This window comes from Charadrius vociferus, unplaced genomic scaffold (assembly GCF_000708025.1).
Source record: "Charadrius vociferus isolate BGI_N301 unplaced genomic scaffold, ASM70802v2 scaffold259, whole genome shotgun sequence".
Classification (NCBI taxonomy): Eukaryota; Metazoa; Chordata; class Aves; order Charadriiformes; family Charadriidae; genus Charadrius; species Charadrius vociferus.
Window position 1 is genome coordinate 4,089,767 of NW_009661368.1, and position 20,370 is coordinate 4,110,136.

The 20,370-nt window shown below is 56.4% G+C and overlaps 1 protein-coding gene across 1 annotated transcript; it reads left to right on the plus strand.

Annotated features, from left to right (window-relative positions):
- The first annotated feature begins 8,048 nt into the window (after nucleotides 1-8,048).
- BPI (bactericidal/permeability-increasing protein) lies at nucleotides 8,049-17,390 on the plus strand. Its single transcript, XM_009893529.1, has 15 exons — nucleotides 8,049-8,163; nucleotides 9,101-9,215; nucleotides 9,826-9,954; nucleotides 10,851-11,006; nucleotides 11,913-11,976; nucleotides 13,409-13,472; nucleotides 13,950-14,041; nucleotides 14,205-14,381; nucleotides 14,632-14,691; nucleotides 14,822-14,989; nucleotides 15,416-15,483; nucleotides 15,713-15,755; nucleotides 15,943-16,006; nucleotides 16,547-16,623; nucleotides 17,343-17,390. Exons 1-15 carry the CDS (start codon nucleotides 8,049-8,051, stop codon nucleotides 17,388-17,390), a joined length of 1,440 nt encoding a protein of 479 aa, XP_009891831.1.
- The last annotated feature ends 2,980 nt before the right edge of the window (nucleotides 17,391-20,370 follow it).

A 20,370-nucleotide genomic window follows, 5' to 3' on the forward strand; every position in this document is an offset into this window, starting at 1 on the left:
GGGGGGTGCGTGCAAGACCCCCGGAGAAAAAGGCCCCCGGCGTGTCCTGCCCCGGCCCCCGCCGCACGGTGCCGGGGAGGGGCTCTCCGCTGCCCCCCCCGGTCCACGGAGTAGCCCCGGGAGCTCCCGACACCGGGAAAAGGCAAAGATCTGTCTGTCTGTCTGTCTGTGTGTGTGTGTGTATGCAGGCGTCCCGTCTGCGTGTGCGCATACATGCAGGCATGCAGTATTTGTGGTGGCTTCCCTCTTTTTAAATAAACACAGGCCCCGTCAGGACTGGTTTGTGATGGGAACAGAGCACTTAGCGCAGCGCGGAGGTCTCGTTTCTGAATTGGCCTAAAAGCATGGCGGAAGAAAAGTGTCTCTTATGGCTCTTTGGATGTTTCAGCGATGGAAAGTACCTCCTTGAAGGCAGAATTATGTGATTTAACAACCAAAGGTTGTACAAAAACAATCAGCATAAGAGCCAAAGCCACAGATTTGGTCTATCCTAAAGCAAACCACTGCTGCTCAGCACAGCTCTTCAATCCCCGGGCACAGTGTCCGGCGCCCTCGGAGCCTCTGCTCCCTGCCCAGGCTGAAGTCGTGTTCGCTGTCGTGTTCATGGGCATGGGCTCAAGGACAGGACCGGGGCTGGGATGGGTGACAGGACCAGGGACGAGTGGGACGGCCACAGCGTGGGCCGCAAGCAGTCTCGATAATGAACATTTGGTCAGGGGTTAGCGAGCGGCCAAAGGACGCGCTGTGAAAACAAGCCGAGACGGGAGGAGGTACAGCTGGGTTGCTGGCTTGTTTGGAGGGAGGACGGCGCCAGGGAGGGCTTTGCGTTTGCTTCCCATTTCCTTGGGAGCTAGCAAGAGCCCTTTTGTCGCCAGTACAGATCACGAGTGCTGCAAGGGCTCAGGCACCGGTGGTTGTGCAGGGCGGGCAGAGGCTGGGCCGTGGGGAGCGGGGCTGGAGTGTTTGGCTGCAGCCCAGCACACAGCTCTAGACCCACAGGTACCACCACAGCTCCATGTGGGACTGGCCCTCAGCTCAGAGCCCATCCAAGCCATCTGCCCAGGAACCCTAATACAAATTGGGGCCCGCTGGACCAGCTCCTCCCTTCCCCACCAGCAGCCAATTGCTCCTTTAATTGCGTTAGTTCACATACTCTGCTTCAGCCTTTTTATAGTCTCACTGAGTGCAAGGGGAGTATGAGCTCATGCTCTGACCTTCTTTAATTGCCTGGTTACCTCTGAAATGAGCCCAAGAAATTACTTTGGCTCATAAGGCACCGGGGCTGGATGAGGAGGGAGGCAGTGTGGCTGACTGGGTCCCGTGCCAGTAGGTAGGATCCCTCTGTGGCACTGGTGAGCAGGAGGGGAAGGATGTGAAGCCAAAACCAGTGGGATATGGCACCCTGCAGTGCCCAAGGGCAGCAGCTCCCAGTCTGGGTCCTGGGGTGCTCTTATCAGCTGCACTAAACCAGCCCACCCTGCCAATGCACGCAGCGTGGCTGGATCCAGCCCTACATCCCTGGAGCACCCCAAAGCAGCTCCCTGTGCCCTCCTGCTGCCCTGAGGCACCAAGGCTTGGAGGTGGGAGCGGGGTTGCTGGGGACCAAGTCTGCCCAGCAAAAGGCAGAGTTCCCGGGTGCCCCTGCCACCCTGGGGCCCCTGACCCCATGAGCTCAACCTCTTCTTTTGCTCCCTTTCTCCATGTCCTGTTTGTCCCGAGCAGCTGCTGGGACAGGCTGCATGTGGCCTCCTGCCCTGCCCCTCCATCGGCACAGAGCCACCATTCAGATCCCCCCAGGCTCTGCCCGAGGTCACCATTCCTGCATTTTTATTTTTACTTTTCTGCAAAATCATCCCCCTCAGCTCTCTGCGTCCCCTTTTGTCTCCCATGAGGCTTCCAGACCTCATGTCACAAGCCGGCGTGCTGCGAGAGGAGCCTGCCTGTCTGGGGGCAATGGCAGCCCTCAGCGGGTGGAGAAGACACCCTGGCTGCAGCACTGGTGCCTGGGGGACCCTTGGGATGTCACCGGGATGTTGGGGCGGAGGGAGGGCAAGGGTGGTGAGCCCAGCATTGGGGAGGGTCTCTGGGGCTGAGCTCCTGCTGGGAGCCTCGTCGCTTGTGGCCGTGTCCCTGCACCCAGGGTCCTCATCTGCCGGTTGCAGCTGCTGGCCATGTCCCGCAGGGCTCCTGCTTTTTTAGCTCTCGGGTCCCCGGGTGTTCCCAGTCGCCTGTTTTTGATGCAGCGGTCAGGGCTGGCGTCAGCAGTGACCCCGTGCTGGCGGAGAGCCTTCCCGGCTCCAGGAACAGCTGGGGCTGGGTCATACCGATCCTGCAGCTGGGAAAATAACAGCGGAGGAGCCCCCACGTGTCCCCCGGCTGTATTTTTAGATGCTGCTGGATCAAAGGTCGTCAGGGACTTGCAGGTGACAGTGGGCAGTGTCAGGCTGGCAGTGATCCCGCGCACATGGGAGCGGGGCAGGAGCCGCAGCTCCCCCTGCATCTCATCGCTGACAGTATTTCACCAACATCTGGGTGAAGTCCCTGCGGGTCTAGAGACAACCATGGTGGCCATGTCTAGTCAGAGCCCTGTCCTGTCGGCGGCAGTGAACTTGACCTGGCTGGCAATGAGAGAAGGAGGTTTTATGTCTGGCTGCGGACTTCTGTTTTCCACTTTCCCCCCAAAACCAGCTGGGTCGCTTTCACTTTTCTTGCCAAGTCCCTGGGTTTTCCCCTGCGTTTCCCCAGCAGAGCGTTTGCCAGCCCACAGCTCTGCCCCGCAGCTGCAAGCGGGAGCCAAACGCGCGGCAGCAGCGATGCCTCTGGCACTGGCACGAGCTGCTCAAATCCTGAGGAATCCCCGGGGTGGTTGTGGCACTGCGGGAAACAGATGTTGCCGGATTTCCTTGCCGAAGGCAAACATGTCTGGGTGTCCTTGCTTGCAGCCCGATGATCAATAACACCCGCCGCGCTGCCCTGCCTCTGCCAAACCTGTCCTGGGGACAGCTGGGGTGCAGCCAGCCCTCGTCGGGTCGCTCAGCCGGGAAGGGGCTCAGTGTGGCTGAGAGACAAACGAGCGGCAGCAGCGATGCCGCTGGCACCAGCACGCACTGCCCGAATCCCGGGGAATTCCCAGGGCCGTTGTGGCACTGTGGCAAACGGATGTGGCCAGATTTCCTTGCAGAAAGCAAACATGTCCGGATGTCCTTGCTCGCAGCTCCAGGATCAATAACGCCTGCCGCGCTGCCCTGCATCTGCCAAAAGCTGTCCTGGGGACGGCTGGGGTGCAGCCAGCCCTAGCCAGGTCGCTCACCCGGGCAGGGGCTCGGTGTGGCAGCGAGCCCAGCCGATCCAAGGTAGCGGCTGCTGGGGATGGAGCAGAGCCCAACCCCCGAGGTCCCCTCAGGGAGCCCCAGCATGCGATTGCGGGGTGGTTTGGGCCATTGCGTCACACGAGGGATGCAGAAAGAGCTGTCAGCAGGATCGGGAACTGCTTGCACGTGCTGAAGAGCGTGTGGGGCCAGAGGAAGCCCTGACCTGGGGAGCAGGGTGGGGTGGCCTGGGGACAGCAGGGAGGACGTCCTGACCCACAGCCCTGGGCAAGGGACAGCTGGTAGCACAGGAGATGGACCTCCTGCAGCTCCCTGCCTTCCCAGCGCATTGGTTTCCACCTGACGAGGGTTCTTTGCTGCATGTACAGCCCAGCAAACCCCAGTCCAGCCCCAGCAGCCTTGGGGGGACCAGTCCTTCCCCGGCGGAGCAGCCTGTCAAGCAAAGCCTTTTCCCCTCCGAAGGGTCAGGTCAGGCAGGGCAGGATTTCACGCTCAGCTCCCTGCTGTCATCCATCGCAGGAAGCACTACCGGGAACAGCTGGCGGTGTTGGGTCTTAGATGTGGTTTCAACTGTTCTTTGCCAAACAGGGGAGTGTTTGGTCAGAGCTTGTGCTATTTGAAGGTGTTTTTTTCAGTTTAACTTTAAAACTTGCTCAAACCCAGAAGGAAGACTCTCCGGTTTTGCTTCCTCTCTGTGCTGCTCCCTGTAAAATTTCGTTTCTCCTCATGGAAGAGGTTCTGTTTCCTCAGTGCTTGTCCTGAATGTCTTAAATATTGTTTCGAAACAGCTCTGCTGAGATAATGTGTCACGGACGGGAGGGTTTGGGGACCTTCTTCTCCACACTGAGCAAAACACAGCAAAGCGCTGATGACAGGCAGTGGCAAGGTCATGGCACCATGGGGGCTACAAGTGAGGATTTGGCCTTTTAACTTTCTCCTCTGCTCTTGGCTTCTCTCTGGGCAAAATGAGCTCTGCCCATGGGCTCCTGGACCCCAGGGATGGATTGGGGCTGGCACTGGTGGGATCACAGCCCGTGGATGCAGTCTGGGTGCCCATGGGACACGGCTCTGCTGTGGGCTGTTTGTCCCACTCTGGCAGGCACCATCAGCACCAGACCTGCTGGGTTGCTGTGTCCTTGTTTTCCTGCCCTGGGTCCGAGAGCAGACAATGACAGCAGTGCCGCTCTCCAAAGCCACAGCCACGCGTGCCGGTCTGGTGGGCGCTTGCTGTCCGTCTGCCAGGCAGCCTGCAAGTGCCGGCGTCTGAAACTCAGAGAAAGAAAGGCAGAGTGGATCCGAGAGCCCCGGTCCCTCCAGCCTCCTCCACATGTCAGATTTCTTCAGCACAGACACCCAGGCTCCGCTCGCCCCATCCCTCGGGGCCTCCTGGGGCTGCAGCCCCACCGGACACAGCCACGGGCTGTGCTTGAGCAATATCTGTATTTCACAAGTGCATGACTCAGGGAGGTGTCCTGCGGCAAGCAGGACTTCCCTGGATCCAGCATGAGATCTGTCTGAATCAGCTGCAGCACGTTTCCTGTGCCAGGTCCTGCCGCTTCCCCAAAGGGAAATGAAAGTAACTTAAATAATTTCTTTTTCCCTTCACCGCTGTGTATGGGGCTGGGGGTGAGCGGGTCTCGAGGGAGGCTCCAAGGAATCATGGAATCATAGAGAGCTGGAAGGGACCTTAAAGATCATCTAGTTACAAAGCCCCTGCCATGAGCCGGGACACCTCCCACCAGACCATGTTGCTCAAAGCTCCATCCAGCCTGGCCTTGAACACCTCCAGGGTGGAAATGTTCCACACCTCCAGGGATGAAGCTTCCACAACTTCTCTGGGCAACCTGGGCCAATGTCTCACCACCCTCACAGTCAAGAATTTCTTCCTAATATCTAGTCTAAATCTCCCCTCTTTCAGTTTAAAACCATTACCCCTCATCCTATCACACTCCCTGATCAAGAGACCCTCCCCAGCTTTCCTGTAGCCCCTTTAGGTACTGGAAGGTCACAATGAGGTCTCCCTGGAGACTTCTCTTCTCCAGGCTGAACAACCCCAACTCTCAGACTGTCTTTGTAGGGGAGGCGCTCCAGCCCTCTGATCATCTTTGTGGCCCTCCTCTGGACCTGGTCCAACTGTCCTTCTTATGTTGGGGGCCCCAGAGCTGGATGCAGTACTCCAAGTGGGGTCTCACCAGAGCGGAGTAAAGGGGGAGAATCACCTTCCTCCATCCTTGACCTGCTGGCCATGCTTCTTTTGATGCAGCCCAGAATGCGGTTGGCTTTCTGGGCTGCCAGCGCACATTGCCTGCTCATGTTGAGCTTCTCATCAACCCCCCAAGTCCTTCTCAGGGCTGCTCTCGATCCATTCTCTGCTCAGCCTGTATTTGTGCTTGGGATTGTCCTGACCCATGTGCAGGACCGTGCATTTGGCCTTGTTGAACTTCATGAGGTTAACATGAGCTCACCTCTCAAGCCTGTCAAGGTCATTCTGGATGGCATCCCTTCCCTCCAGCATGTTGACCACACCACACAGCTTGGTGTCGTTGGCAAGCTTCCTGAGGGTGCAGTCAATCCCACTTGTCCATGTCCATGTTGCCAACAAAGATGTTAAACAGCACCAGTTCCAGTACCGATCCCTGAGGAACTGGGCATTGGACATTGAGCCGTTGACCACAACTCTTTGAGTGCAACTATCCAGCCAATTCCTTATCCACCAAATGATCCATCTGTCAAATCCATGTCTCTCCAGTTTAGAGACAAGGATGTTGTGCAGGACAGTGTCAAATGCTTTGCACTAGTCCAGGTAGACGATGTCAGTTGCTCTTCCCTTATCCACTAATGCTGTAATGCTGCCGTTAGAGGGCCACCAAATTTGTCAAACACGATTTGCCCTTAGTGAAGCCATGTTGGCTGTCACCCATCACCTCCTATTTTCCGTGTGCCTTAGCATAGTTTCCAGGAGGATCTGCTCCATTATCTTGCTGGACACAGAGGTGAGACTGAGTGGCCTGTAGTTCTCTGGGTCTTCCTTTTCTGCCTTTTTAAAAATGGGGGTTATGTTTCCCCTTTTCCAGTCAGCACACTGGACTGCCATGACTTCTCAAATATGATGGATAGAGGCTTCGCAACTTCATCTGCCACTTCCCTCAGGACCTGTGGATGCATCTCATCAGGTCTCATGGATTTGTGCACCTTCAGGTTCCTTAGATGATCTCAAACCCTATCTTCTCCTACAGCGGGCGGTTCTTCATTCTCCCAGTCCCTGCCTTTGCCTTCTGTAACTTGGGCAGTGTGGCTAGAGCACTTACTGGTGAAGACTGAGGCAAAAAAAGTCTTCTCCATATCCCGGGTCACCAGGTCTCCCATTTCCTTTCGGAGAGGGCCCACATTTTCCCTAGTCTTCCTTTTATCACTGATGTACCTATAGAACCTTTTCTTGTTTCCCTTGATGTCCCTGGCCAGATTTAACTCTATCTGGGCTTTAGCTTTCCTAACCTGATCCCTGGCTGCACAGACAATTTCTCTGTGTTCCTCCCAGGCTACCTGTCCTTGCTTCCACCCTTTATAGGCTTCCTTTTTGTGCCTGAGCTTGTCCAAGAGCTCCTTGTTCATCCGTGCAGGCCTCCTGGCGTTTTGGGCTGACTTCCTCTTTGTTAGGATACATTGCTCCTGAGCTTGGAGGAGGTGATCCTTGAATATTAACCAGCTTCCTCAGGCCCCTCCTCCTTCCAGGGCTTTCATCCATGGTGCTGCTCCCCCCTTGCCCGTGCCTGGCTGCACCCAGCTCCCATGCCCATCTCCAGCCATCCTGAGCCCAAGCGGTGTGATGTGTCAGAGTCCCAGAAGTTTTGCCTTTGGGGTTTGTTCCGGGGCGCTGGACATCTCCTTGCATGCACGGCTGCTCTGTGACAGAGGCCGGTGCCTGGGGCTGGAGGTGGAGGGCACCTCACTGGTTTAGTTGCTCCCAGTGCCCCGCAGTGGCCACTCAGCCTAGGAAGATGCCCCTTGGCCAGCCCTGCTGGGTGTGGGGGGACTCCGGGGTCTGCTCACATGGAGTAAGAGACCGTAACTTGCTTTCTTTAGCCCTTGCTGTGCCCAAGGCTGCTCTGGTCACAACTGGTGCCTTTGGCAGGTATGTGTCATGACAGCAGCAGCTAATGCCCGGGACCGCAGAGCAGACCGGGAGCCCCGTGGGATGGGGTGAGGGGCAGCAGAGCTGGCAGAGGGCTCGGGGACAGCCCGGGCTGTTTGCAGCCTTTGCTCTGCGAAGGCAGAGCAGAGCAGAGCAGGCAGAGCAAACAGTGAGAACACAGCCCCATCAAACACAGCTGGCAGAGCCAAACCCGTCCCCACAGCGGGTCTGCTTCAGTGAGCACCTGCCTCTGCTGCAGGCAGGGACTGTTTGCTCCCAACATAGAGCTGGAACTGAGCTGCCGCCTCCTGGTTTTCTCTATCCCTTTCCCTGCCTGTGATGAGAGGCAGCGCATGTGCCGCTGGGTGCAGGTTTGCCATGCCATGCCATAGGCGCGGGTGCCACCAGTGCAGAGGAGTGGGGCAATTGCAAAGCAGGAAGCCCTGGGGCTCCGGGGGACGCCCCGTGTGGGCTGCGGCAGTGGCTCTGCACGCCTCCCTTGCGTGCGGTTCCCGTTTTGGCATGGATATAAAGGCGGTGTGGGCAGGGAGAGCTCAGCAGCAGTGCGGCGCCGTGGGGCAGCCAGGATGGGAGCGCAGAGCCTGGCAGTGGCTGGCGGGGCGCTGGCTTTGTGCCTAACACTTGCTGGGGCCACCAACCCCGGCTTCGTGGTGAGGATCACCCAGGCAGGCTTGGACTATGGTGGGTTTGGCTTCTGATTTCTCTTCTTTAGGTGTGCTGGTGGCTGAGGCGCGGAGCTGGGCGCCCCCTTGGAGTACGGAGGGTGCTGGGGCAGGAAGTGGGGATCCTTGGCCATGGGTGCTGAATGCACCATTGCCCGGGACTTCCCGCTGATGCACCCGTCTGCCCACACCACCACCTTCATGGAGGCCCTGCAAAGGGCCCGGCACTGCGGGGTCTTGGGGGGCAGTGCCACGGTGGTGTTGGGGGAGGCACGGGGCTGGCAGGGCAGAAGGATCCTTCTCTCATGGCTCATGTCTGGGCAGCCGAGCTGTGAGCCCCACAGGAGTGAGCTGCAGAGGAGAGAGGGGGTAGGGAGCTGCAGGGCGTGCAGTGACGGAGATGGATGGGCCCCACGCTGCTTTTATTGAGGCCGGCAGAGCCTCAGCTCCAGCAGAGTGCTGTTATGGATTGAAATACACTGTGTGAGAAACAGCTCATTTACCTGGCAGCTCCGGCAGCCGTGCGGGAGAGGAGGACATGATTCCCCTTCCCCAAGGGATGCAGCACCCGCTCACGCTGTGCTTCTCCCTGGGACATGGGCTCCATCGAGCTTTGCCTGACAGTGCTGGACACGGAGTGGTGCAGTACCTGGGATTTCCCACACACCTTACACAGTGTCCAGCCCGGAGAGTGAGGACTGGGACCTCTCCCCGCTTTCCATGCCACCTGGCCTCCATCTTTACCTGGGGCCTGCAACTGGGCGGAGATCAGGCATTTGCCAGTGTGCTCAGAGGGCTCTGTTCTCTGAGATTAGCTGTAAAGATAGCCTGGGAGGTGGAAAGCAGCCAGAGCATTGCCTCGGTTTTTCCTTTAACCCTTTTTCTGTGTGCCTGGTGCATGCTGTCAGCTCCCGTGGGAAGTGTGTGGCAGTGATGCTCTCCCTCTGCCACTGCAGCCCATCAGCAGGGGATCGCAATTCTGGAGAAGGAGCTGGCCCATCTGAAGCTGCCAGACATCTCGGGTGACTTTCGCATCCGGCACGTGGGGAAGGTGCGCTATGAGCTCTCCAGGTAAGCCCTGCCAGCGTCCCAGAGTGGCTCGCTGCCCCCCCAACCCATGCGAGGAGCAGGAGGGGTGGGGTAGGATGGGGATCCCCAGAGCAGCGAGGTCCGTCCTGTCTCCTCCATAGCTCCCAGAGATGTTGGCCCCATCCTCAGTGCAGGCAGAGACATTCCTGCCTCACCCCCTGCGCAAAGGGAAAAAGGAAACCAGGGTGACAACACTCTGGGTGCAGGTGGATTTTGTGCAATTGAAGCCCGGGCGGTGGAGGTTGCCTTGCCCACGGGAGCAGGACCCCTCCATGCCATGGAGCAGGAGTGCAGCCCCTGCAGAGATCCCAGCTCCTTGCTGCATGGTTGCACCTGTCTGCTCCCACCGCATGGGGTTTTGAGCTGCTGTCTGGGTGGCTGCAGGGACCTCGTTTCCAAAGGTGCCACTTTGTTTTGCTCTGCGCATCCCTGCCAGCCATTGCTGTGTCGTGGTGGGACGGGAGCTGGGGATGCTGCTAGCACGGTGGTCCTGCTACCACCAACCCTCCTCAGCCATGTGCCTGGGGCCAAGGCAGACCCCCTCAAGTCCTTTTTCATTTTTTTCTCTTATTTTATATTTATTTATTTTTAGATTGGACCTCCGCAGTTTCCACTTGCCATACTCGCGGATTTCCCTGGTCCCCAACGTGGGCCTGCAGGTCGCTATCTCCAATGCGTTTGCTGATGTGGCTGGGAACTGGCGGGTGAAGATACACTTTGTGTAAGTGCCTGGCTCTCCCATTCCCCGCTCGGGCGCTTTGCTTTGTGATTTTTCTCCTGTCCCTCTCCCTTGTGTCTGGGCAGCTGTTGCTTTGCCCTCTCCAGATGTGCTGATTTGTCTTTCCTGCAGCTGGGCTGCAGCCGCTGTATTCCCAATGCACGTCTGAGAGCCCCTCACCCTGCGGGAGCCCAGCCAGGGCTCCCTCCATGCCAGGAGCCCTCAGAGCTCCTCCCCCTTGTGTCTGGGCAGCTGTTGCTTTGCCCTCTCCAGATGTGCTGATTTGTCTTTCCTGCAGCTGGGCTGCAGCCGCTGTATTCCCAATGCACGTCTGAGAGCCCCTCACCCTGCGGGAGCCCAGCCAGGGCTCCCTCCATGCCAGGAGCCCTCAGAGCTGGCCAGGCAGCGTTTATCCCACTTGCAAGTGGCTGGGGAGAAAACATGAAAGCCATCTTCCCTCTTGTGGCACCTGGGGTGGGAGGGACGGTCCCTCCCACTTGTTTGTCCTGGGGGCACCTTCCTGAGCACCCACAGGGACAGACCTGAACCGGCACCGGGGGTGGGCAGACGTCACTGCCACTCGGACAACCACTGAGATGGATAAAACAGAGTGGGAGGCAAGAACAAGGTGGACAATGGAGGAGCTGTGCATCAACCCTCCTGCCACTCTTCCATCTCCCCTACTTGCTCTTGGTCTTCTCTATTTAAAGGCTACCTCTCCCACTTTATGTTCCAGTGAAATTTTGAACTTTAAAAGCCTTCTTGGTCTCCTCTGGGTGCTCACGACAAGGGAGAGCCTGAGCTAGAGAGATCCAGCCCAAAGCTCTGGCTGATTCGTGGTCCCTTGACCAGGACTCGCCAGTAAGAAATGTCCCTTTCTCATCCTCCTCACCCTGCAGCCGCGACCATGGTTCATTTGACCTGAAGGTGGAGAACGTCTATATCAAAATCAATCTGAAGCTGGGCAGCGATACCTCCGGGAAACCCACCATTGACACCTCTTACTGCAGCACCCGCATCTCCAAAGTCCGAGCACACTTTTCGGGCAGGTTAGGGTAAGTAACTTCACTGTGCAGGCCTTGAAGCGCTGTGTGTTAGCCCATCTGCCATGGGAACGTGGCTTCCAGGCCCTGGTGCAAGGAATAAGATGTTGGCATATCTGCAATCCCTTGGAGGCTGCCCCTTCTGCCTGCGTGCTGCCTGCACTGGCACACCCCTACTGAGCCATCTCTTGTGATATACTTCTCATCCAGATGTGCAACTGAATGAACTGGTGATGGGTCTGGAGCACATGTCTTATGAGGACTGGCTGAGGGAACTGGGGTTGTTTAGCCTGGAGAAAAGGAGGCTCAGGGGAGACCTTTTATCTCTATACAACTATCTGAAAAGAGGTTACAGAGAGGTGGGAGTCGACCTGTTCTGCCAAGTAACAGGTGATAGAACAAGAAGACATGGATTCAAGTTGCAACAAGGGAAGTTTAGATTGGACGTTAGGAAGAATTTCTTTACTGAAAGGGTCATCAGGCATTGGAACGCATTACCCAGGGCAGTGGTGGAGTCCGCATGCCTGGAGGTATTTAAGGATCGTGTAGATATAGTGCTCAGGGACATGGTTTAGTGGTGGGCTTGTCAGTGTTAGGTTAATGATTGGAATAGATGATCTTGCAGGTCTTTTCCAATTTAGGAGAGTCTGTGATTCTGTGAACTTAATCCTGGTTTGAATTTCTCCTGCTGTGGCTGCACATTTAAGGGACATTTAAGGCAGTCAATAGACTTGCATGCAGGTGGGTTACAAGCAGGGCTGTTTGCAACTGTAAGCCCTGAGGAAAAGCTAGATGCCAAATTGGTATGGGAATGATGTTCCCAAATGTCCGGCGTCTCTAGGGTCTCCCTTTCCTGGACAAATACTTCTGCAGCAGCCTCTGAGCTAAAGAAGGACTCCTCTCTGGTTTTCTCTGCAGATGGCTTTACAACCTTTTCTACAGTGCTATTGAGTCCAGATTCCGGAAGATCTTGGAGAGTGAGGTATGTGAGCGAAGCAGGGCAGAGCTCTGGGTTTTTCTGGAGGTCTTTAGCCCTCACTTGTAGCTGATGTGCTAGAAGGATTGGAGCAGACGTAGGGACTTAACTAGAGCCAGAGCACACAGATGTGTTGCCAATTTGGTGAAAACCAGAGGACTGGGCATCGCTAACAGCAGTCTGCATAGCATTGTGTGGCTCAGGCTGAATTCCAAACCTGCAGCCTTTGCCAAAGCCCGGCATAACTGCTTCCCAATTAACAAAGACTTTTCTTTCTATGTGGTCAGTTAATTAGATCTTATGCCTCGGCCAAGCTCACTGTAACAGAGACAACCTGATCAGAGCTGTCCTTTCAACAGCCATGCTCCTGTATGCTTTGGGGAGCACTGGGGGAGAAATTCTCATTTCTGGATTTGAGACACTTGCCATCTTGTTTTAACGGGGTGCATCAGGGAGGCCCCACTACCATCCACCCGGTACAAAAGGGGACACGCAGGAGACCTGCAACAAGACATGGAAACAAGCTGTTAGCAGTAATTACTACAAGACTAACTGGCACGAGTTACAGCCTCCCTGGATGTGAACCTTGCTCAGGAAGGAGGCACTTGGAGAACAGGCAAATCCCACTCCTGCAGCAGATCCCACCTGCCCGGGCACTATTCCCGATGCCATGTAGTGGCTTTCCCAAGTCCCTAGGAGCCGTAGCAGCAGATGGGCTGGCAGCAGGGCAAAACCGGGGCTCCAAGGCCGTTTCTGCTGCTTTGCCTCCCAGAAGGAGGGGAACTCTGGGACTCTGAGGGGAGCTCTGCTGACCTCTGTGCCTCCTCCGAGCCCCCTTTGCCCCACGCACCTTTCTCAGTGTCTTTCTCCATGCGTGAGATGGTGCGAGGGACAACAGGCAGGAGAGGGCAGGGCTGGGACCAGGCTGTGCCCCCGGGTCCTGGTGCAGCCCGTGTCTGCCTCCTGCTCTTGCTGCACACACTTCGGCAGTCCTTGTGTCCCCAGTTCCAGGGGGACACCATCACCAGGAGATCACGTTCAAGGGAGTGATAGCTGTGTTTGCCCATCTGCAGGTCTGTTGTCCCAGACAGCAATGGGATGTTCCAAGACCAACAGATGAATATTGGCTGGGCACAAGGAAGAGCAGCACCCCTCTGTCAATACAGCCGTGCCCAAGGCTATGTCCTGCCTCTTCATCTGTGTCGCTGCACCAGGGATACCCTGCTTGTATCCTGGACTCTTAACTAACATGCAGCCTGATGAGTAGAGACAAATGTCGTTTTGTGAGATCTTTTATTTAAGCAGGCTTCTGCAAGGAAGCAAATGGCACTGTGCAGCGAAGCAGAGAGCATGGCTGAGGCTTCGACCAGGAGCGTGTGAACTGGCCACCTCTGGCAGAGCTGCCCTTGCTCAGATTCACTGCCTTTCTTTCCCACAGGTCTGTGACATCGTAGTCAAATCTGTGTACAGAGAGCTCCAGCCTTACCTCCAGACCCTGCCAGGTACCTGACGGCCACCGTACGGGGTTTTAGGACCATTTCTTCCTAGCATTTCCCATCCATGAGGACAGGGTTTTATCTCCCCATTTCCTTGTATTTCTGCACCTAAGTGGGGAGCTGGGGAACACTGCATCAGCAGAAATTTGCCACTGTGCATCCTCACCGGCTGCAGACACTGCTCACCTTTACGCAGTCTCCAATGAGCCATGCTGCAGAGCTGGCGGGGACAAGTGCTGCCTTAGCCAGCGGACCCAGTGCATTCTTTAGGCCCAGGAGGTAGTCCTTATGGCTGAGAAACAGTCAGGTGGGAAATGTGATTTTTTTGCTTCTAATCAGAAGCAAGCACACATGAAGCTGGTAATGAGCTGTTGTACCTCAAAGCCTGGGCACGGTACTGCCTGGATATCAGCAGAAGCCATCTCCTCACTGCTTTCCTGTGCCACGTTCCTCTCACTCATCCGTTTGTGCCGTGTTTTACAGTCACAGCCAAGATAGATGCCGTGGCTGGGGTCGATTACTCCTTGGTGGCACCCCCAAATGCTACCGCCCAGTCCCTGGATGTGGAACTGAAGGTGAGAGGCTGCCCTGGGGAATCTTGAGTTGGCCGATGCCATTGTTGCAGGCAGGTGGGGAACCAGGTTTTGGTACCTCTTGCAGGTGCTGTTTGCCAGCCTGCATCAGCGGGTGAGGCCCACCAACCTCTCCTCTATGCTTGACCTCTCTCCCTCCTCCCAGGGTGAATGCTTCTCCCTGGCCAACCGCTCTGCCGTCCCCTTCCCACCATTGGCGCTGTCCTTACCCCCGGATCATGACCGCATGGTTTACTTTGCTGCCTCCAGCTACTTCTTCAACACAGCCGGCTTTGCCTACCATGCAGCCGGGGCACTGGTCTTCGAAATCACAGACTCCACGGTGAGCATCACAGATGGGACACGGGCTGTCCCTGTGGCTCCAGGGAGCGGGTTCAGTTTGCAGAGGAGCTCCGGCAACAGCCTGCGGACTTGAAGGCCTCCCCAGAAGAGCTGCCTGGAGGCTGAATGCTGAGGGTTGCAGGGTGGGCCTGGGGCCATCTCGCATGTCAGCACATGGGTATGGGAGGGCTGGTATCACTGCGGGCTCGGCCATGCCACATTGCTCCTGCATCACTGTCCGTTCCCCACAGATCCCAAAGGACGTTGGGTTCCACTTGAACACCACCACCTTCTCAGCTTTCATTCCCCAGGTGAGCAGTCCAGCCTTCCCTCCCCAGAGCTCCTGCCGTGCACAGCTGCGGGTTTGCTCTGTGCAAGGACGTGTACACCCGGAACAGGGGTTTGGGCTGCTGAGCCTACCTTATCCATGCTCCTCTGCAGCTAGAGAAGATGTACCCAGACACGCCAATGAAGCTCAGGCTGTCTGCCTCCTCTGCCCCGTTCCTGAATATCGGACCAGGAGGGCTCTCGCTCAAGCCTGTTGTGGATATCCAGGCTTACGCCATCCTTCCCAACTCCAGCCTGGCTCCTCTCTTCCTCCTCAGCCTGGTGAGTTTGGGCACAGCCTGCAGTGATGACTGTGGCCCTAGCTGGGCTGCTCCCAGGGCAGCCACAGCTCTGACTGACACGGTGAGGTTGGTGAGCTCTGCCCTGCATCTCAGCACGGCAAAGATGGGAGTCTGAGCTGTGCCTCATCCTCCTGCTGCGTACAGCAATGCTGAGCCATTGCTGCCAAGCTCCTGCCAGGAGAGGTGCCGGACGCCGTCCAAAACCAGCCCAGTCGTAGTGTAACGGGGGTGTCCCCAACAGAAACATACTCAAGCTGGCAAATGCCGGGGCTAACACTGCATGTAAACATGCCCCTGGACAGGCAGCGGTCCTGCTGCATTTTGGCTGGTCGGAGCTGTTCCCCCGGGTGTCTGGTTTGGTGTGAGGTGGGGTGAGCACTTCTGGAGCTCTGCGTTCTCTCCCCAGACAGGCAACGTGTCCGCTGTCATCAACGTAAAATCTGGCCACATAGTTGGGAGCCTGAACGTGGGCAGGTAAGGAGAGGGAGCAGTGCAATGCATGGCAGTGGCTGGGGGTGCTTCTGTTCTGGGCTCCCAAGGACAGAGGTGAGTTGGTGAGGCCCCAGGATGGTGATGCAGTGCAGAAGGGAAGAACCAGGGTTGAGGGAGTGGGAACCATATGGGCATCAACATGTGGCTCCAGAGTAAGAACCGCTCCCTCAATTGGGACAGCCTTTATAGCACCACTTCTGTCTCTGCGCAGGATGAAGCTCTCTCTGAAGCATTCGGATGTCGGCACTTTCCAGGTGAGCTATTCTTGACCATGACCAGAGCCCCCTGCATGGAGGTGAGATTCTGTGGTGATCCAAGGAGAGGGCTCATGTGCCCATTTCAGCTACTTATCTCTGCTTCTTCTAATTATCCTCCAATGCCCGGTCACCTGCTGTCGTGGAGGCTAAAGCTCTTTTCTTTTGCCCTCTCTCCACTTCCCAGGTGCGAACGTTGCAGTCCATAATGAACATCTTTGCTTCCAGTATCCTGCTCCCACGTATTAATGGTGAGAAGCTGCTGGGGGGAATGGGGGTGCTGGGGCAGTCGCTGGCCAGGTCACTCTGTCCGAGCAGCCCCAGCTCAATAATTAAATCGCCGTTGCCAAGCCTGGTCAGTGGATAAAGCCTGCAGCGAGTGCAGGAGATGGCCGTAAAAGCCGCCGGCAGATGCAGGCTGTGGGCAGCAGCGAGCAGGAGCCTCTCGGTGCTGTGACACGCATCCAGCAGTGAACACAATGGAAAAAAATGAGCACGATGCACACCCTAATGCTTTCCAGACCCTCTCCCCTGCTCGCTGCTTCTCATGACTCCCCAGCACATGGGGCCAGAGCGGGGCTGGCGGCTGCCAGGGGCCCGGGGGGTGGCAGGGCACAACATGCAGCCCCCAGCCCTTCTGTGGAGCTTGGGAGGATTTTCCTCTGGCTACTCCTGCAGCAGTGGGGGTGAAGAAAGGGCTGGGGGGGAGGTGGCTGCCTGCTTTGCACGGCCTGTCCTCCCTCTTTCTCCCATTCCAGTTCCAATGTGGCCATGTGTGTTGTCTTTTCCAGCCAGGTTAGATCAGGGTTTCCCTCTGCCTCTGCTGGACAGAATACAGCTCTCCAATATCCTCGTGCAGTTTCACCAGGTGAGTGAGGGGAGCACCCAGCCCCAGCCAGAGCCCATCCTGCCGCCCCCGAGCCTCCTGCCAGCGAGACTGGCTGCCTGCCGCTGGCTGCACAGCACAAAGCCAGTTGCCCTTCCCGTGCTGGGATGCGGTGGGCAGGAGGGTGCACTTTACTGGGGTCCCAGCAGCACAGCTGCAAACCAGAGACCCCCTTTTCCCACGCACACAGTGGGGATCTGCACTTTGCACCCCCAGGGCAGCACCGCGTCATTCTCCAGTTCTTAAACCTGGGGCCTGGATTTCCTATGACCCTTTATAGCCCGTGCAGCTCTGTGGCAATGTTACTCTGAGTTCTTGCCTTTCCCGGCTGGCGGTCATGTGTGTGCATGAGGAGCAGTTGCTGCCAGACACATCTGCCTTTGGTGGGACAGGCAGCGCCTGCCATCCCTGGTGGAAGGAACCCTGTGGGACTGGGGAGCAGAGAAAGATCCTCTTGTGGGACGCCTTGGGGAAGCCCCAGATGGGCACCACTACAAGGATGCTGAATAGTTATTGCGAGGCCTGGCTGTGAAATGTCCTCAGAGCCCTTCCAGGGCTCAAATTAGGCACAGGGCAGAACCACACATGCCCTTCCATCCTCCTTCCCCAAAACGTGGTGGGTGCTGGGGAGCATGGCAGCCCGCAACAGAAAGCGGCTGCCAGGGCCTGTAGCAGCCCCACACTTTCTCTCTTTCTCCCAGAATTTCCTGCTGCTTGGAGCAGATGTTCACTATCAGCCCCGGGGATAGAGATAAGGTGAGGAGAAGGACATCCAGCACCAACGATGCCCCCTTCACCCCTTCCCTTCCTGCTGGCCCTGCTGCTGGAGCTGAAGACCACCGGTTCTGCCATGGCGTCCCTCACTGCCTGACTTTCTCTGGACAGCAGTCGGGGGCACAAGCTCCCCCGGGGCCCAAACCCTTTGCTACTGAGAGCTGGGGGTCCATGGCTCCCTCCCCACCCACTTCCCCTGTGCCAGAGGCCATTGGCGGCAATAAAGGTGGCCAGTTCTGGTGTTGTGGCTGTGGTGGTGCTGTCACTGTGTCATGGTTTAACCCCATCTGGCAGCTTGCTTCCCCTCTTCCCTCCCAAGAAGGGCAGGGAGAAGAGGGTGAAGAGGAGAGGAAAGGAAAAAAGGGAAAAAACCCAAAAAAAACCCTTATGGGTTGAGATGAAGATAGTTTAATAGATCAATATCAGAAAAGGAAAATAACAATAATCCAAGAAGGGCAGGGAGAAAATGGTGAAGAGGAGAAGAAAGGAAAAAAGGGAAAAAACCCCAAAAAACCCTTGTGGGTTGAGATGAAGATAGTTTAATAGATCAATATCAGAAAAGGAAAATAACAATAATAATAATGACACAAGTCACTCTCACCACCCAGGGAACTGGCACTGTCCTGAGCAGTGATCACAGGTACCCACCCCCAGTCTAACCGCATTGATACACTGAGCATGACATCTGTGGTACGGAATATTCCGTTGGCTGTTCCATCCTTCTGTCTCGGCTTCTTCTCTGCTTCTATGGGAGGCTGAAAAAAGGTCTTTGAAAACTACAAACATTGCCTAGCAACAACTAAAACAATATGTATTATTAACATTCCTTTCCTACCAAATCTGAGACACGGCAACCACTAGAAAGAAAATTAACTCTGTTTCAGCTGAAACCAGGACATGGTGTCTGAGCCTGTGGTACCTTCCCTGGGCCCTTCGCTCGGGGGTGGCCATGGGCTGCCAGGAGCCCCCCAGGAACGCCTGTTTCAGCTATTTTATTTATCTGTGCGGTTGTGGCAAAACACCATGGACTACCAGCTGGAGCTGAACTTGGCAATGGATGCAAAGAATAATTCAAAAGGCTTCTACAGGTACGTCAGCCAGAAAAGGAAGTTCAAAGAAAGCATACCCCCCCGATGAGCAGGACTGGCAAACTGGTAACAATGGACGAGGAGAAGGCTGAGGTACTCAATAACTTTTTTGCCTCAGTCTTCACTGGCAACTTCTCTCCCCACACCTCTGGAGTGGATGGACCACAAGGCAGGGACTGGGGGAGCAAAGTCGGTCCCACTGTAAGAGAAGACCACCTGAGGAACCTGAACATATGAGAGCATCCCAGAGTCCTGAGGGAATTGGCTGACGTATTTGCCAAGCCACTCTCCATGATATTTGAAAAGTCACGGCAATCAGGTGAATTCCCCAGTGATTGGAAAAAGGGAAATATTGCACCCTTCTTTAAAAAGCGTACAGAGGAGGACCCTGGGAACTACTGACCTGTCAGCCTCACCTCTGTGTCTGGGAAGATCATGGAACAGATCCTCCTAGAAGCTATGCTAAGGCACATGGAGGACAGGGAGGTGATTCGAGACAGCCAGCATGGCTTCACCAAGGGCAAATCCTGCCTGACCAATCTAGTGGCCTTCTATGATGGAGTAAATATATCAGTGGACAAGGGAAGAGCTATGGATGTCATCTATCTGGACTTCTGTAAGGCCTTTGGCACAGTCCTCCACAACACCCTCTCTCTAAATTGGAGAGATATGGATTTGATGGGTGGACTGTTTGGTGCACGAGGAATTGGTTGCATGGTTGCATCCAGAGGGTAGTGGTCAACAGCTCAATGTCCAGATGAAGATCGGTGACAAGTTGTGTCCGTCAGGGGTATGTATTGGGGCCAGTACTGTTCAATATCTTCATCAATGACAGTGGGATAGTGTGCACCCCCAGCAAGTTTGTGGATGACACCAAACTGAGTGGTGCAGTCAACAAGCCTGAAGGATGAGACGCCTTCAAGAAGGACCTGGACGAGCTCGAGAGGTGGGCCTGTATGAACCTCATGAGGCTCAAGAAGGCCAAGTGCAAGGTCCTGCACCTGGGTTGGGGCAACCCCCAGCATCAGTACAGGCTGGGGGATGAAGGGATGGAGAGCGGCCCTGGGGAGAAGGACTTGGGGGTACTGGTGGGTGAAGAGCTGGACATGAGCTGACAACGTGTGCTCACAGCCCAGAAAGCCAACCACATCCTGGGCTGCATCCCCAGCAGCGTGGCCAGCAGGGCGAGGGAGGGGATGCTGCCCCTCTGCTCTGTTCTGATCTGGTGAGACCCCAACAGCAGTGCTGCCTCCAGCTCTGGAGCCCTCAGCACAGGAGGGACATGGACCTCTTGGTGTGGGTCCAGGGGAGGCCAAGGAAATGCTGTGAGGGCTGGAGCCCCTCTGCTGTGAGGACAGGCTGAGAGTTGGGGTTGTTCAGCCTGGAGAAGACTCCAGGGAGACCTTAGAGCCCCTTCCAGTCCCTAAAGGGACTACAGGAAAGCTGGAGAGGGACTCTTGATCAGGCAGGGGAGCGGTAGGACAAGGGGGCACGGTTTTAAACTGAAAAGGTGGAGATTTAGACTAGATATAAGGAAGAAATGCTTTACTGTGAGGGTGGTGAGGCACTGACCCAGCTTGCCCAGAGAAGCTGTGGCTGCCCCAACCCCGGAGGTGTTCAAGGCCAGGCTGGACGGGGCTCTGAGCACGCTGCTCTAGTTGAAGATGTCCCTGCTCGTTGCAGGGGGGGGTTGGACCAGACGGCCTTTAAAGGTCCTTTCCCGCCCAAGCCATTCCATGATTCTACGCTCATATTACCACCGTCATTTCGCTTTACCCCGGTGGGGCCGTGTCCGACCGCCCGCGGGTCCCCGACTCCGCCCGGCAGCGGGGCCGGAACGGCGGCGGCGCGGAACGGAGCAGCTTCG